The sequence below is a fragment of the Alligator mississippiensis genome, chromosome 5 (assembly GCF_030867095.1).
Source record: "Alligator mississippiensis isolate rAllMis1 chromosome 5, rAllMis1, whole genome shotgun sequence".
Lineage (NCBI taxonomy): Eukaryota > Metazoa > Chordata > Crocodylia > Alligatoridae > Alligator > Alligator mississippiensis.
This window is the reverse complement of record NC_081828.1, coordinates 184,625,275-184,641,640: the sequence shown is the minus strand read 5'-3', so window position 1 is coordinate 184,641,640 and position 16,366 is coordinate 184,625,275. Positions and strand designations below refer to the sequence as shown.

Genomic DNA, 16,366 nt, shown 5'->3' with positions numbered 1-16,366 from the left:
CACATGATGTTTTGAAGCCCAGAGTTTAGCAATAAGGATAACAAGAAATCCATAGTTGTTCTAAGTAATTCTAAAATAACAGTTTTGGAAAGCATGTAAAAACTTGATGCCACACCCTTATTTTTAGGAGTTAGATTTTGATCTTCGATGTGGGAAGATACGGGCAGCTTATCTCATGTTTACCTGTGATGGTGTGATCTATACCTTCCTCTGAAACATCTGGTATTGGTCACTGTCAGAAACAGGATACTGGCAGATCAAGGGCCTCTGATGCATTTCTTTTTTTTCTTGAAAAGTTTAACAGGTTGTGTTTCAGTTTCAAATGTGTACGTCATTGTTTATGCTTATCATAGGCACTGAGTATGTGGGGGCCCGAGAGTTTTGCCCCCCCCCCCCCCGCTTGGGAAGAGGGTAGGGTGACTACCTGTCCCTAATTGGGCAGGACAGTCCCAAAATGGGAACATCAGGTCATGGTCCTGGGCTGCATGACTCTGAAACAGCATTTTTCCTGGATTTCCAGTATCATGAAGGGATCTGTGTTTTCCGTTCATCATGGAAAAATGCAAGAAATGACAGAGTTCCTTCCTCTTGTAGGATGGCAGAATTCCAGCCTGTAAAGGGCTGTGGGGAGTGGGATGCAGGGGGTATGATGTATATATGTGCACAAACACATACATGTGGCCAGGAATACAGCCCCAGGCAATGGAGAAAAGCAGCTCCCCCAGCTGTCTGCAAGTAAGTCTAAAGGTGGGGGCGGGGAGGGGATAGATTGAAGCCCCCATGGTGAGGGAGGGAGTGGGGCAGGGGCTGGACTTGGGGGTGCTGTCCAGCCAAGGTGGTACATGGGGCCTGGGGCCAGAGTGGGAGGTAAGACAATGCCACGGGCAACTCATCTAGGAGGTAGGGGAGGCCAGCTCCCTGCTGCTGTGTTCACTCCTCACACATTTGGGTGCAGGGTGGGGGTGGATGTGGTGTGCCTGCTGTGGCCTTGGGACTCCCCACCCTGCTGTCCTCCCCCAGAAGCCCCAAGGTAGCTGTGTTGCCTTGGTGTGAAACCCCCTGCCCTCCCAGCAGCAGTGGGTGTGGCAGCAGCTCCGGCCCAGAGTTTGCCCACTGGTGCTGCTGGGTGGGCAGGGTGTGCCTTGCTGTGGCAATGCAGCAGCCTACATCCACTTAGCTCTGTTCAAGTTCAAGCTATGCTGCCAGGCGGGGTAGGGCGGAGGAAGTTGGGCATGTTTCCCGCCTTTCCATTTTGAAAAGATGGTCACCCTAGAAGAGAGCTGTCACATGTCCATCATCTTAGGCTCACCCATCCCCCAGCAAAAATGAGTCAGTGCCTATGATGTTTATTAACCAAAACCAGAGTTAATACATTTTAATTTAGGCGAGACTGACAAACTTAATTCTATGAAATTATCAGTGAGACTTGGAATTTAATTATATACCTAAAACACTAGATGGAATGGCAACATTATTGGCATAGAACATTAAAATTCTGGACATTTTTTTTCAAATAAAACTTCCTTAAAATATGCAATCTATGGTCCTGCCTCACGAATATTCATATTATCGCAGCTTTGGAACTTTGTTGAATAATTGTGTTGAATAATACTTCAGTAGTTTGAGTTACAGGTGTATTGATACAACTTATGTTTTGTCCTTATTGAAGTTCTTGAAACATAGAAAGATATTACAAATAACACATGCAACTTTGCAGATGACAACTCTGCCTTTATTTGTAACATAGGATGCCCATTACTGGATTGATCAGGAATGGTTTAAGTATTCTGTTTTCCCTTCAGAAGGATTGGCTAGATGGTTTGTTAAGGTTCCTGTTATCCTTATTTTTTTATCATTGAATTCTGTGGCCAGAATGTGGGACTGGGAGTCAAGTAATTTGAATTCTAACTCTGACTCTGCCAATCATTTAATAAATATTTTAACAGTTATTAAATAATACATTTTTCCTAATTGGAAAATAGTAGTATTTGTTCATCTTTTCCAGTGTGCTTAGGGATCTAGGAATGAAAAAGCAGTATAGGCCTTTGATCTTGCATATGTTTATACATATGAGTAATCACACTGAAGTCAAGGAAGTTGCCTGAGCCTTAAGTTACATATATAGACATTTGTAAGTTCTGGTGAGAAACATTATTATTATTCTTATATTTATAATTGTTATCATCATTGTTGTTGCTGCTGCTGCTGCTATTGTTAAATAAACCTGCAAGAAGTTTATATCACTCTAGAGGTTGATGACAGACTACCTGGGATACTGTGGATGTGTAAAAGTATTTAGAAAGCAGGTGAACTTTTAATAATTATGATTGAGCTGATTTATGAAAAATTTAAAATACTAACTTTGCTAATCAGACTTGCAGTCAGACCAATTTAGAAGTCAGAGAATTGTGCGACTGTCTTTGTGAGACTTGGTGCTTGCATTCCTAACAGAATCATAATTATTATTTCTTTTTGTATGGTGAAGCTGTTTTATAAGGAGGAAGTAGGTGCTGGAACTGCAGTAAAAGAGACTCCCGAGATTGAACGAGTAAAGAAAAATCAGCAGAATATTAGTTCAGTAAGTGTTAGCAACATTTATTATTCTCCCCTAGAATAAACAGTGGTACAATATTTTTTTTTCTTCTGTTTGTTTGTTTTTTAGAAATACTACTTTTCACATCCCTCACCCTATTTAAATAGTGCTCCATCAAAGTCCCAAGTTTAATTATTTTTATTTGTAATTGGGCTCCTCTGATTCCACAACAAATGTTTTATTTTCATGTTATCATAAAAGGAAAATAAATCTTTATTTACTATAAAATATATATTGGTGGAATTTAATCTTTCAAAAAAAAATCTTAATCATACTTTATAACACTGAGTCATAATGAATTGCAGCTACAGTCTGTAACTTAGAAAAATATAATGGAATAACTAGAGGGTTTGTGACAAATTGAACTGTGGAGCTAATAAGATTTGTCCCTTACATTATGTTGTTTAGCTATGGTTGCCTGAGAAAATTATAAACATCCTAACCACTAGGGCTGCGTGAACCTTCGGTCCCTGGTTCAATTCGGCAGAGATTTGGCCCAATTCGGTGGCTGAATCTCCGAATCTGAATTGAATCAGACGACCTTTTTAATCTCTCCAAATAGAATCGCCTCTGAATCGATTCGGAAAGATTCAGCAATTAAGACATTGATCCAGCTTTAAATGTTTTTTCTACATACCTCTAGGTAGCAGGTGATTCGTGAATGCTGTGATGGTGGGGTGCATGCAGTATCCCACAGAAGTGCAGGGGGTTCCCCAGTGCACTTGGTACCAGACCTGGAAGTGGACCAGAAGCACTTCTGGTCCACTTCCAAGTCCACTGGAGAGTGCGCTGGGGGGCCCCTTTGTGCCCCCTGGCTCGGTGACTAGTGCCTTCTGGGTCTGGGGATTACCCAGGGACCCACATGGCCAGTCACTGAGCCAGGGGAGCGGGGGGGGCAGAGCTGTGTGTATGTCTGAATTGCTGATTCTCCGAATCAGCATTGAATCTTCAGATCTGGATTCGGCCAAATCGAATGGGGACAGTGATCCGAATGAATGAATTGAATCACTGTCCCTGATTTGAGCTGAATCCAAATTGAATAGGCCTTATTTTGCACACCCCTACTAACTACTAATTGAGAATGAGATACCAAAATAAAAGCTTCATAAAAGCTGAATGTGCTCTTCCGATAACCACTACTAGCGTCTTAATTTGGAGAGAGATTTGAGGTCAGCCATCCCCAGGGAGGAGAAAACAAAACTGCAACTGCATTGTGCAACGGTGTGCGCATTTTTGCACATTAACTGCTGGGGTTACACTTAAAAATATGGTCAGTAACACGATATTGGTAGTAATGACACACTTTTATCAGCATAGTCATAGTAGGACCATGCAAGTTCTTTGAATAAGTAAAAGGTGGTTTTTTTTCATTTTCTCACTAGAATTGTATTCCTTACCCATATAGAATATGACAATGGATACTATCTTCCTCAGAAAAATTACAATAAATAGACAATTTATTTATTTATTGAAAAACAACTTTTTGTCCCAAATCTGTCTCATCACTTCTTATCCCATTGTCACTCTGACTAGTGTTCAGGTACAAGTTATAAAATACAGCAAGTTCAGCTTCCTGTTTCTGTGTGCAACAACATTGTTTTCAGTTAGACATCTTCCTTCCTTCCTATAATAGAAAGGTGATTCTATCTCCGAAGACCAGATTTGAACTGGTGATAAGCAAAAGCACCTGCATCCATTGCAAGTCACTTAAATTGCTTCATTCTATACTATATTATTTCCCGGCAGCAGTTGGGATATAAAAATCACAAGAAAAAAGCAATAAAAGTCTACTACAAGTAACATCAATATAATGCTGTTTATTCTTTCAATATCTTTCATATCTTAGTGAAAATTTAATGTGCGGTATTCTTTCTGCAAAATTCATAAACAGCCTGCCTAGGAGGTGGTAAAGGGTAGATTGAGTGAAATTCTATATAAACCTGAAGTGAGGGATGTCAGAAGAACACAAAGCATCATTTCAATGGTATTGTAGTCTTTGTATGTCTAGCATACATTAAATTAAAAAATGCCAAAGACATTAATGTCCTCTAATGTGATTGTCTAATTAAAGTATGGAAGTATGACCTGACACCCATCTTGCAAGGATAATAAAACTAGCTGTGTCACAACATAGAGAAATGCATTAGTTTGTTTTGTCTCATTCAGGGCACATCTACACATTCATTAAAGTGCTTTAGATAATGTGCATTAAATCTAGTACCTTCATTGTGAGGTACTAGAAAAATGTGCATTAGCCTATTTTAATCTGCATTAACTAAAGACCTCTGGGTGCCTGCACATGAGTGCAGAGGTTGCTCCCATGTACTGGAATTTATTGAGTCTGCTGGAGCGTGGCAATTGCTGCACTCCAGCAGCCTCCTGCGTCTCATATATCAGCATCCCCACACTGAAAAATGGCGGTGGGGTGCTTGCACTAATGTGTTTCAAATGAGTTTTAGTTCAAGTGCCCCTGCTGCCATTTTTAAGCATGGGGATGCTGATGCATGAGACACAGCTGTACCTCAATTAGAGTAGCTCACAAAGCCCCTCTAATTAAAGCACCACCCACCCAACCCAAAACATGTAAGTGCCCATCACTTTTTTGTGACACTTTAATGCACATTAAAATAGGCTAATGTGCATTAAAGTGTACATGTAGACACACCCTTAGTTTCTTTAAACACTCTTAGGCACTTTACAGTAATTACTGAAACATACAGTGCTAACTCCAAAGGTGATACACAAGGACATTTTAAGTTATGTCAGCAAGAGGATCTGGTGGGGAATTTAGTTAAGGTAACTTACAAGACTAGAGACCAAAACAAAATGTAAATTTAAAGTCCATTAGGCTTGAGCATCTAACACATGTCTCTGAATTTAGCTTAACAAGCTCAAAATTGCCAAGCATAAAATTCTGTTGCTCTGTGTAAAACATTACATGGCTTAAAATGTACAATCAATGCAAAACCCAAAACCCAAACAAACAAGCAAAGCAAAGCAAAGGAAAGCAAAACCAAACCAAACCAGAATAAACCTGGAAACAAACACTAAACTAAAACCAAATAATTCAATTTAAAACCTGCCCAAGCAAAAAGGTATCTTGTTCTGAAGCTTATGAAACATCCCAGATGTGGCAAACAAGACTGAGCTCAGCTTGTTTCCAGATCTTGAAAATTAAAGTCAGTGATGTTCAGGATGCTGTTGCTCATTTTGTTATTGTGAGGAATCAGTTTCTTAAATAATTGTAGCCCAGATGACATTAGGCACTAGAAATAATACTTACAGTGATTACTGTCACCAATGCTTGTAATTGATACAGCAGGCCACTGGGATGTTTTAAAGAGGGCCCAAGTAGTGAATATTTGTGGAGAGAGAGGTTGATGATGGCTGGAGGTATTTGTTTTCACTTGTTTGTAACTTTACTGTTCTTTAATCACCAGGGCCCAAAATTTTCACTTCTGCCATCTCTCTTAAGCTGTTTATTAAAATTTGGGGACAAACGGTTAAGCAAAATCATAATTGTTGGAAGGAGGGTAGAGAGGAAGTGGTCTTGCCCACGTTATAAAATTCTAGCAACCATTTATTTGAGAAGTTTTAACACCTCTGTCATTTCTTGAGGTCTCTCTGAATCCTAGCTCTACCCTCCAGTGTATCTACTACACCCCCCAGCTTGGTGTCATCTTCTAGATCGTAGATGAAGATATTGAACAAAACCAACCCCAGGACTGGCCCATGGGGCACTCCACCCAATACTGGCTGCCACCAAGCCATTGATTACCACTACCTCTTGAGTGTCATGATCCATCCAGTTTTCTATCCCTCTTACAGCCCATTCACTGAACCGAGACATCCTTTGCTTGTTTGCAAGAATGCTGTAGGGAGACAGTATCAAAAGCCTTACTAAAGTCAAGGTTTATCATGTGCACAGCTTTCCCCCCCATCCACAGAGCCAGTCATCTCATTATAGAAGGCAGTCAGGTTGGTCAGGCATAAATTGCCCTTGGGGAATCAATGCTGACTGTTTCTGAACACTTTCTTCTCCTTTAAGTGTTTAGAAATGGATTATTTGAGGACCTGCTGCATGATTTTTCTGGGGACTGAGGTGAGACTGACTGGTCTGTAGTTCTCTGGATTCTCCTTCTTCCCTTTCTTAAAGATGGGCATTATGTTTGCCCTTTTCCAATCTTCTGGGACCTCTCCCAATCACCATGAGTTTTCAAAGATAATGGCCAGGAGTTCTGGTTACTGCTGAACACTTGACTTTACAACCTTAATGCTATTTTAGTGTAGTTCTCTGTGATATAAATATAAAACTATATAAATGCCTCCAGATGATGAACAGATAAAGATACCGTCCTCCGCATAATCTTTAAATCTACTCCATTATACATCATGAAAAAATAACCCCCTATATGTTTGATGTAACATCTAATAAGAATTTGATCCCAATCAATATTCTAGTATAAAATCATGACCTAGTCCATACTTCAATAACTGTTTTTTATGACCTAAAGGGAGGTATTCAACACCATCCAAGGTATAGTGGTATGTTTGTAAGGTCTAATTGCACTAGTAGAAGAGAAGGATTACAATGCTAGTTGTGCTTTTGTACCCTTCTGCGTCTCCTTTAAATTGATAGCATTTTACTGTATGTTACACAGGTAAAGTACAGAGAAGAACTTAAACAAGCCACAGCTATTTCTGATCCCCCAGAATTAAAGAGAGTCAAGGAAAACCAGAAGAATATTAGCAATGTGAGACATATTTATCCTTGCAGAATCTTTTCTATTGTGTTAAATGCCTTGATGCCTAGATGACTAAATCTATGGTGTTTGTATTAATTCTGCTTTGTCAGAAGGACTAATTAAATTACTTAAGTGGATAGCCCTTTTCCTAGTGTTTGAGCTTATATTGACAGTAATGGGAACTACCTCCCAACACCACAATAACATTACTTTCTAGGTGTGTGAATTTGAACGTTTGCAGAAGGCAAGTTTGTAAGTGCCATCTGGATCAAAGTGAGCATCTGTGAATGAATACATTTCTAGTGACATGCATGTGTGTTATGTACTGTGTCCTAACAAAGCGCAGTGTTTCTGTTGTTTGGAACTCCATCTATATCTAACGCCCTGTTTCCCAGGTCCAGTACAAAAAGCAGCACTGTAAAGCTACATCTGTGATTGTCACCCCTGAGATCGAGAGAGTCAAGAAGAATCAAGAAAATGTCAGCATGGGAAGTTACTTTATTTTCTTCTTATTGTAATCACATGATTTAGTGTTTTCTTGCAAAGCAGGCTCCCCCATGCTATGTGTTGTCCTGAATTAAGCCTGTCCTTGATAATGAAAAACACATACTTATACTTTTCTCTCAGTGGATCAGTAACAGTTTATGGTTTAGTCAGAGCAATAGTTTATGGTTTAGTTTTTTACTAGAACATGCTATCCAAACTTCAAGAAATTCTTCAAGTACTTTTCTTAAGTCCTTTCTAATATTTTAATATCCCTTTTGAAAAGTGGAAACCAAAATGGAAGAAGTGTTATGATGTCACTAATGCCATGTACAGAAGTCTTACTAGCATTTTAATCCTACTTGACACTCTCCAAATTTACGTAGAAGAGTCAGGTTTGTCCTCTTAGGCCTTTGGTAGACATTAAAGTAATGGCACCATTGTGATCTGAGGAATTTTATGCCTCAGACCTGTATTTTACAGGATGCTTAATGTTTGGAATGAAGCATAAAATTCCTGAAATCCCTGTCACACCACTGCAGGACTGCCTCCAGCCCTATTGTATTGATCAGGCAGGAGATGGCTCTGTCCTAGAGCCTGAAGTTGCCCTGTTCTGAATCCCAATGCTCAGCTGAGTGTTGGGCTTGGGCATGGACAACTCCAGGTCCCAGTTTGGGACTTGAAACTGTCCCCAGCCAATCTTGAGAATCAGGCTGGTGGTAGTTTGGGGACCTGTGCTTGTCTGGGGACGGTGCCAACAATCAGTTGTCCAGTTCAAGACCTGGGGCTATCCTGGGCCAATGCCAATGATCAGTTGATTGTCAGCACCAGCCCAGACAGGCCTAGGTCTTATTGGAAACCCAGTTTGAGACCCAGGTCCAGGTGGAAACCTGGTTTGAAACCCAGGTTTGTCCAAGGCCAGTACTGACAATCAGTTGATTATCAGCTCTGGCTCCAGACAGCCGCAGGTCCAGTTGGAAATACAGGATTGTCTGGGGCCAGTGCTAACAAGCAACTGATTGTTGGCATGGGTTGAGGCAGCCTCTGTCTGGAGCATAATAGTGGCCACATGTTCAATTTAGGTGCCATAGAAACTGGCCACAAATATGTTCTACATTATATAATGTAGAACATCTTTGTGGTTGATTGGCCATTTTGTGGCACCATAAATTGGCTGAACATGTAGCATGGTATAATTTATTGTGCAACTAACAAGTTAATAATATCATAAATGCAATGTCTGTCAAGGGCTTAAGCGACAGCACTATGCTGGAAATTACCTTCATCAGCTATCGGACTGGGAATGGTTTCCTTAAATGTTGGCAGGGTGGCATTTTTATGGAGAAATATGCTGATAATTGGTACCGTATGTTACTAATTTTACCACTTCCAAATATGAGATGAAAAACTAATCATTCCCATGTGGTGGATCTTCTCCAGTACATATTGCCTAAGAGCCCATACATGCCACAGACATGCTTTGTTGCACCCTCTAAGATGTATTCCCACTTGGAGAGCCTAGAAAGCTAAATGATTATTGTTTAGAAAAATAACACATGAAGGTTCTGATGATTGTGGCATTCCAGCCTGTAGTAGTGGCTTGTAAGGTCTAACAGTGCATTAGGTAGGAGAGGATTACAAAACATTTGCTGTGTTTTTATGCCCTTCTATTTCTTTCTTAAACTGGTAATATTTTACCATGTTTTATACAGGTAAAGTATAAAGAAGAGATTAAACAAGCCACAACTATTTCTGACCCCCTGGAATTAAAGAGAGTCAAGGAAAACCAGAAGACTATTAGTGATGTGAGACCCATATTTATTACTTATTACTAGATCTTGTCTGTTGTTTTAAATGCCTTGATGCCTAGATGAATGAATGGTGTTTGAATTAATTCTGCTTTATCAGAAAGACCAATTTATTCACTTCAGAAGACAACCCTTTAACTCAGTGTTTGAGCTTGTTTTAACAGCAATGGGAACTTTCTACTTGCACAAAAATAACATTATGTGATGGGTGTGAGCATTTGTAGAAGGAATGATGATAAGTGCCATCTGGTTCTAAGTGAGTGTCCATGAATGAATGACATTTCTAGCAAAATGCTTGTGTGTTGTTCAGTGTTTTTGCGGCATTAGACTACTGTTTTTGGGTACCTTCAGATGTTACATTTAGATGGATATAGCTAGGGTTAGGATGATCTAAATGATCATCTGTTCATATATTTGGGGAGGTTTAAATCAGGCCCAAAATGCTGGGCTCAATCTAAATTAGTTCACCTGAGTAGGTGAATTAAGTTAGATCATGAACAGGGTAACCCAATACAGAGAACATCTATACACGTTTAGAGTGCAGTCCAAGGCCAGGAAAGCCCAGCTGCTTGCTCAAGCCCTAGCCCTGTGCTCTTCCTGCCCTCCCCTCCCTTCCCCTTATCTGGCAATTTTTAACTCCCTTCCCTCCAACTCCACCCATTTCCAGATAGGGCAACACCCCACAGACCCTCTAGCTCTCCTGATCCTGCAAACCTCTCCCCCTCCACCCTCAGTGGTTTTCCAGTGCAGCTTCTGGTACTGGTGAATGCCTGCACATGTCACTGTCTGTCACAAGTGGCGGGAGAAAAGATTATTTGGGGGGACTGGGTGGTGTGGGGCATGCCCGCCTGACCCCTGCCCCTCCCTCCTTCAGTGCCATTGTGGGGGACAGCGTGCGCTGGTGTTGCATGTGTGGTGTGTGCGGAGCGCATGGCAGGGTTGCTGGGTGTGGCAGTGACGTTGTCACCATCCGCTGCAAAATTAGTTTGTGGGGACTAAGCCCAATTAGCCCCAGCTTTCTGCCACCTATGTTTCCTGTCTACAATCACATGACTTAAAGCAAGCTGCATGATCATAGACTGTGTGCAGTGAACTTTTTGTACACATATTTTGTTGCTTTGAACTCCATCTATAATATTTCATACCGTTACTCAGGTCCAGTACAAAGACCAGCTCTGCAAAGCTACACCTGTGAGTGTCACTCCTGAGATTGAGAGAGTGAAGAAGAATCAAGAAAATGTTAGCATGGGAAGTTGCTTTATTTTTTCTTATTGTGTCTCAAGCATTAGCAGTTTCTTACAAGTCAGTCCCCACCATGCTTTGTTTTCCTTAATTAAGCATGTGTTTAATAATGAAAGACACTTATACTTAAATATATTTATATTTTTCCTGTAATAGGTCAGCAGGAGTAACAATTTTTAAAAGATCTATTAACCAGGTCGTTGCATGGTTCAGGAAATTAATTAGGTGCAATATTGTTCCTGGCCAAACAAATGACCATGACTAATTTTATTTATTTATTTTTTAATTTAAACAAAGTAGTATTTCAACCAAACCCATTCCTCCTGTTCCAGTAATAAATCTGCCTGATGCAGTCCACTACATTTTCCACTGGTGAAAACAGATTACAATTAATCAATGACAATTGTTCTTTTCACCTTCCTACCCCCTCCTCCCCACCTAAAAAAACAACTTACTGATGATTGGTGTTAGATATCAAAAATGTCCATCATGATGTCTTATTTCTTCGGGGGAAGAAGATGTAGAAAAAAGCAGAGCATTTATTAAGCACATTTTTGTATCCTTGTGTAGTTGAAGGACCATCTTTGTACTTCCTGTTCTGTCTTCTAAGGGCCAACCACTCTCCATAGAAGATGTTAATGGGACTAGTAGCAGCTGCAACATGTCAATGACAGCTGATGTTCATTGAGTTATTCATCATGAGTCATTGATCCATTCAGAGTTACTGCTTTCCAGAAAACAGACCAAGTGCCACTATATCTGTGATCTTCATGCTTTGTTCCTAGATGTACAGGCTTTTACGGGTATTTTAATATTGTATTATATGCTTGTTGTTTAAATGTGCTCCCCTTACTGAATGATACAGGTAAGTCTATGTAGCTGATCCATCCATATCATTGTTTATCATTTCAGTTTTTGTATTATTTACCAATTTTATAAGCAATGATTTTATATCTTTCTTTCAAATTATTTGGGCCCCTGCCACATGTTAAACAATTAACTGGTTAATCACGCAATCAGTTAGGTTGGCCACATGTGCCAAGTAGTTATCACGCCATAAAAATGTCTATTCAGCTATAAAAAGACCTAACCAGCTATAGAGTTGGTGTTTGAAATTGTGTGACAACTCTATAACTGGTTTCTATCCAGTTTTAATTTGAGTGTGTAGCAGGGTCCTTAGACAGTAATGTCCTGTTTACAATTGCTGTTGTAATCTACCAGGTACCCAGTTTTTAGTTCACTTAATATATAGTCTGCACTGGTTTTTGAATGATACTATTTTTACATACTATCATGCATGTCAGAATATGCCAGTGCTGTCATGGTCCACCAGGCTGGCTGGCCTAGTGGGTAGAGCTGGTCATGGAGCTGGGGTGGGGAGGGGTTACAGGGGTAAGGGTCAGAAGCCACGAGTTAGGAGCCAGAATGCCAATCCAGGGTCAGGAGCTGGGAATCAGATTATTTAGCTGCCAAGTCTGAAGAATAATCCACAGGGCAAAGTCCAAAAGTAAGCCAAGCTGGGGTCATGAGTCAGGAAACAGGGTCAGGATCTAGGGAAGCCAGAGATATTGCTGGGACAGGAGCTGCTCAGAGACTGCAGCAAGGCTTAGGTGCTGGAGGAGTTCCTTAAATACAACTGTAGAATCAATCAGAGGGAAGGGGCTGGTGATCAGCAGGCCTTGATTAGTGGTAACTGGATCAGCATACTTAACAAGGGCTGCAGGGTAGGAGCCTGACTGCGCCTTAGAGTTGATCTAGGCTGCAGTGCAAGAGCTTTGCAAGCATGGTTACCTTTATCGACCAAGCTTGAGATATCATAAAAAATTAGACATTTGTTTAAGAAGACCTGCTTTACATTGAATCATGTTGATTCACATGGATTCTCCTACCTTCTTTTAATTCTTCACTGAATTCCTGCCAGTTTAGCCTTCCTAGGGTTTTGTCTGTAGTTCTTGAGTCATGTAGTTTACACTGTTGAAATATTGGCATGATGTTGACCATGAATTTCTTTATTGAATTATCTTTGGAAATGAACATCCTTAAAAAAAAAAGTGGAGACAGATTCCCATTCTGCAAAATATGTCTCAGTAACCTTAAGTGAGATTTTTGACAATTGATTTTAATTCTCTCTGTATGCCTATATACTATACACAGTCATCTTGCATCTACTCCAGCTTGTCTTTCATGAGCAGTCACCTCGGAAAATAGCGTGTAGAAGTTGGACCCATGGATGTATCCTTTATGTGGTTCTTGCGTTTGTATAGGTACATAGTTATGGTGGGTGCTATTAAAATTTTGAGACTTCCCTTGCTGTAACTGAATTTACAGAAACATTTATGTTATAACCCATTCTAAGCTTACGGCTGTAACTCCTACCTTTTTAGGTTTGAAGCACCCTTCAATAGATTCAAGGTATCCCTTGATAGAATCATGGCAGCCCTCAGAAAGCGCCCGATCTTAGGCTGCCTATAGACATGATTTGATGCATTCTAATTAGAACGCATTGGAGCAGACTCGTTTAATCTAGTCTGCTCCACATTCTAATTAGAACGCTCTAGGATCTCCGCAGTATCATGTGTATTAAGACCTTTCCCCCTAACCCCCCATATTTCAAAATGGCCCTGGGGGCGCTTTAACTAAAGCTTGTCAAATGAGTTAAAGCGTCCTTCAACCATTTTTAAATGTGCGGGGGCTTAATAAACATGATGTTGCAGTGTTTTAATTACAGTGGCTGTCTGGGAACCACTTTAATTAAAATGCTCCCAACCCTCCCACTCCTGAGCATGTGTGTAGGTAGCCTTAGTTTGCACTCTTTTATTTTGAATATAGAAAAATAATAGAGCAGTTATTCTGTTGCAGAGAACTCAGAAAGATAACACCATGTCCAAACCACAGTACCCTGATTAAGAATTACTGGCATAGGGACTACCATAAACACTGGAAAATACTAGTGTGGCAAATGTCAAGATATTATGGGTGTATATCAGCATGTTTATACACATCACAGGGATCCATAATAAGAATTCAAGGTTATACTTCAAGACTCAATGTTTTATAAAACTTAACAAACTGCAAATGCAGTTTAGTCATTGTTTCCCACATGACCTGTTATATTTTATATTTAAATGTAATGCAGTCTGATCATGTTTTAATAGATTACATACATTTTTATTCTGTTGAATAATAGATTCACTATAGAAAGCAGCCTGGAAAAGCTACTGCTGTGAGTGTCACTCCTGAGATAGAAAGAGTCAAGAAGAATCAAGACAATATCAGCTTGGCAAGTTCTCTGAATCTTTCTGTTCTCTGAAACTTTTGGTTACTTTATGAGTATAACAGGAGAAACTTAAGGAAGGATATTTGATACCCGAAAACTCATCTAAGTGTATCCCAACCTCACAGCTGGTTCAATAAAAGATATAAAAAATCAAGTGTAACAGGGGTACACTTTTCAGGTGGGATTTCATTTAACAAGTGACAGTTGTTTGCATCAACTATTTGGACATGCAGGGCCAGAACCCATTTCACATATTAGACAGCTAAGGGTTTGTCTGTACAGCCTTTGCAGTGCTCTTGAGAGTCCCACCATGAAGTAGATCTTTGCTCACTTGCTTCCACTTCAAATCTGGAAAAGAGGCAGTGAAATTCTGAGCTTGGCCCTGCTACTTTAAAGTAAAATGGAGACAGGAAAACCAACACTGATGGCAGGGAGTCACCCTCCAGGTGACTTCACTGCCTCTTTTCTGGATTTGACATGCAAGAAACAGTAGTAAGTGGGCACAACAGTCTTCTCAAGAGTGTGGGGAGCAACTGTATGAGACAGCTAGGCATATAAGCATGGTCTTACTCTAGGATTTTGAATTCTGGAAAAGTTTTTAACCTATTTGCTTGTGTAATGTGTTTTCATTTTAGCTTGGTCACTGAAAGCAGCAATGAATATTCACCAACATTTTGCTTTTCTCGTTCCTGCTCTCCCCTCCTGCCTGCACCTGTTAGGGTAGCAGGGGATGAGGAGAACTGTGTTCAATAACTGCTACAGCAGCAGCCAATGCTGGTAGAGATAGTTTAGACAAGGAAACAGAAAATGTGTACAGTCAGGCCTTGATTTACATGGTGGTTACATTCTTGAAAAAACAGCGTGCAAATAGAAATCGTGTAAAAAGATACCAAGGATCTATGAAAAATAAGGGTTTAGGTTCCAGATGCAGCCAATAATTTGGACGATAAATGCCTGTGTGTGTGTGTGTGCAACCACAGAGCAGCATGCAGGCAGCGAGGAGCAGAGCCCAGCTGCTTGGAGAGCTGTGTGCAGCTGGTAAGTCTGGTGTGGTGGAAGGGGAGGAAGGAAGGAAGGGGTGTGGAGGGGGAGATCAATGCCCCCCATGGTGAGGAAGGAGTGGGGCAGAGGCAGACGCTGCCTGGACGGACATGGGACGAAGCCGCGGCTCTGGGGGGCACGGGAGAGGGACTGTATGTACCCTGGTAGGGCACTGAGGAGGTGTGTGCCCCCGGATCTGCATGGAGTGGGGAGGCAGGCTGCAGCTGTGGGCTGGAGCTGGGGGCTGTGCCAGGCTTTTCTCAGCGGGGGGGCTGGGCTCAGGACAGGTGGCGGCAGTGCTGTGAGGGGGTTATGGGGGGGGGCTGCAGCCACCCCAAATTTCACTGTAGCCCCCCTGTAGCCCCCTTCCAGTGTCCCCACCAACCACCCAGAGCCCAGTCTGGCTCAGACCCCACTGAGAAGAACCCTGTGCAGCCCTGGCTTCAGCCCACAGTTGCAGCCTGCCCCTCCCCCCCCTCCCCGCCCCAGGTGGGCAGTGCCTGCCCCAGCCTCTTCCCCACTCCCTCCCTCACCGTGGGGGGCGTTGATCTGCACCCCAACATCTCTTCCTTCCCCCCTCTCCTTTCATCACAACACAAGACACTTACCAGCCCCACTGAGAGCAGCATGGTGGTGGGGAGGTGGGAAGTCATCAGTTGATTCTAGATGCATCTGTGCATCTCGGTGACCACACTGCACCATATAAAAGTGAATCCATGCCGTGTACAAAAAAAAAAGGGTGGCAGTTAATTAACTGTGCATAATTGAAACGGTGCAAAAAATACTATGTAAATCGAGGCCCGACTAATAATAATTTAGAAATCTATATTATAATACAGTTTTATACTAACAGTAATTTAAATGAAGGCTTCACATGTTGTTCCTGTTTTCCAGGTTAAGTACAGCAGTGATCAGAGGCAGATGAAAGGTAGACCTAGTGTGATTCTAGACACACCTGAGCTAAGGCATGTCAGAGAAACACAGAACAACATCTCAATGGTAGGGTACACTCTTGTTAGAGTGCTGCTAGATTATACTAAGGAATGACACTTGACTGTACACTGGATTTTGCCCTTCATTAATCTAGGTAACTAATTAAACACTGTACTAAAGTTTGGAAACAATGCTTTTTCTCTTAGTCCTGCTGAAGACAAGATGTTTGCTAACTGCACATGAC

The 16,366-nt window shown here is 41.2% G+C and overlaps 1 protein-coding gene across 3 annotated transcripts in view; it reads left to right on the top strand.

Moving 5' to 3' along the window:
- The window catches only part of NEBL (nebulette), a 486,921-nt gene that overhangs the window by 416,919 nt on the left and 53,636 nt on the right, over nucleotides 1-16,366 (top strand). Inside the window, exons 22-27 of one of the 3 annotated variants that reach the window (XM_059729063.1) lie at nucleotides 2,486-2,578; nucleotides 7,255-7,347; nucleotides 7,734-7,827; nucleotides 9,535-9,626; nucleotides 14,059-14,151; nucleotides 16,084-16,188. The exons of the other annotated variants lie outside the window; for them this stretch is intronic. Of the exons in view, the coding sequence (XP_059585046.1) occupies nucleotides 2,486-2,578; nucleotides 7,255-7,347; nucleotides 7,734-7,827; nucleotides 9,535-9,626; nucleotides 14,059-14,151; nucleotides 16,084-16,188 (570 nt within the window). The remainder of the gene's footprint in view (nucleotides 1-2,485; nucleotides 2,579-7,254; nucleotides 7,348-7,733; nucleotides 7,828-9,534; nucleotides 9,627-14,058; nucleotides 14,152-16,083; nucleotides 16,189-16,366) is intronic. 3 annotated transcript variants of the gene reach the window in all.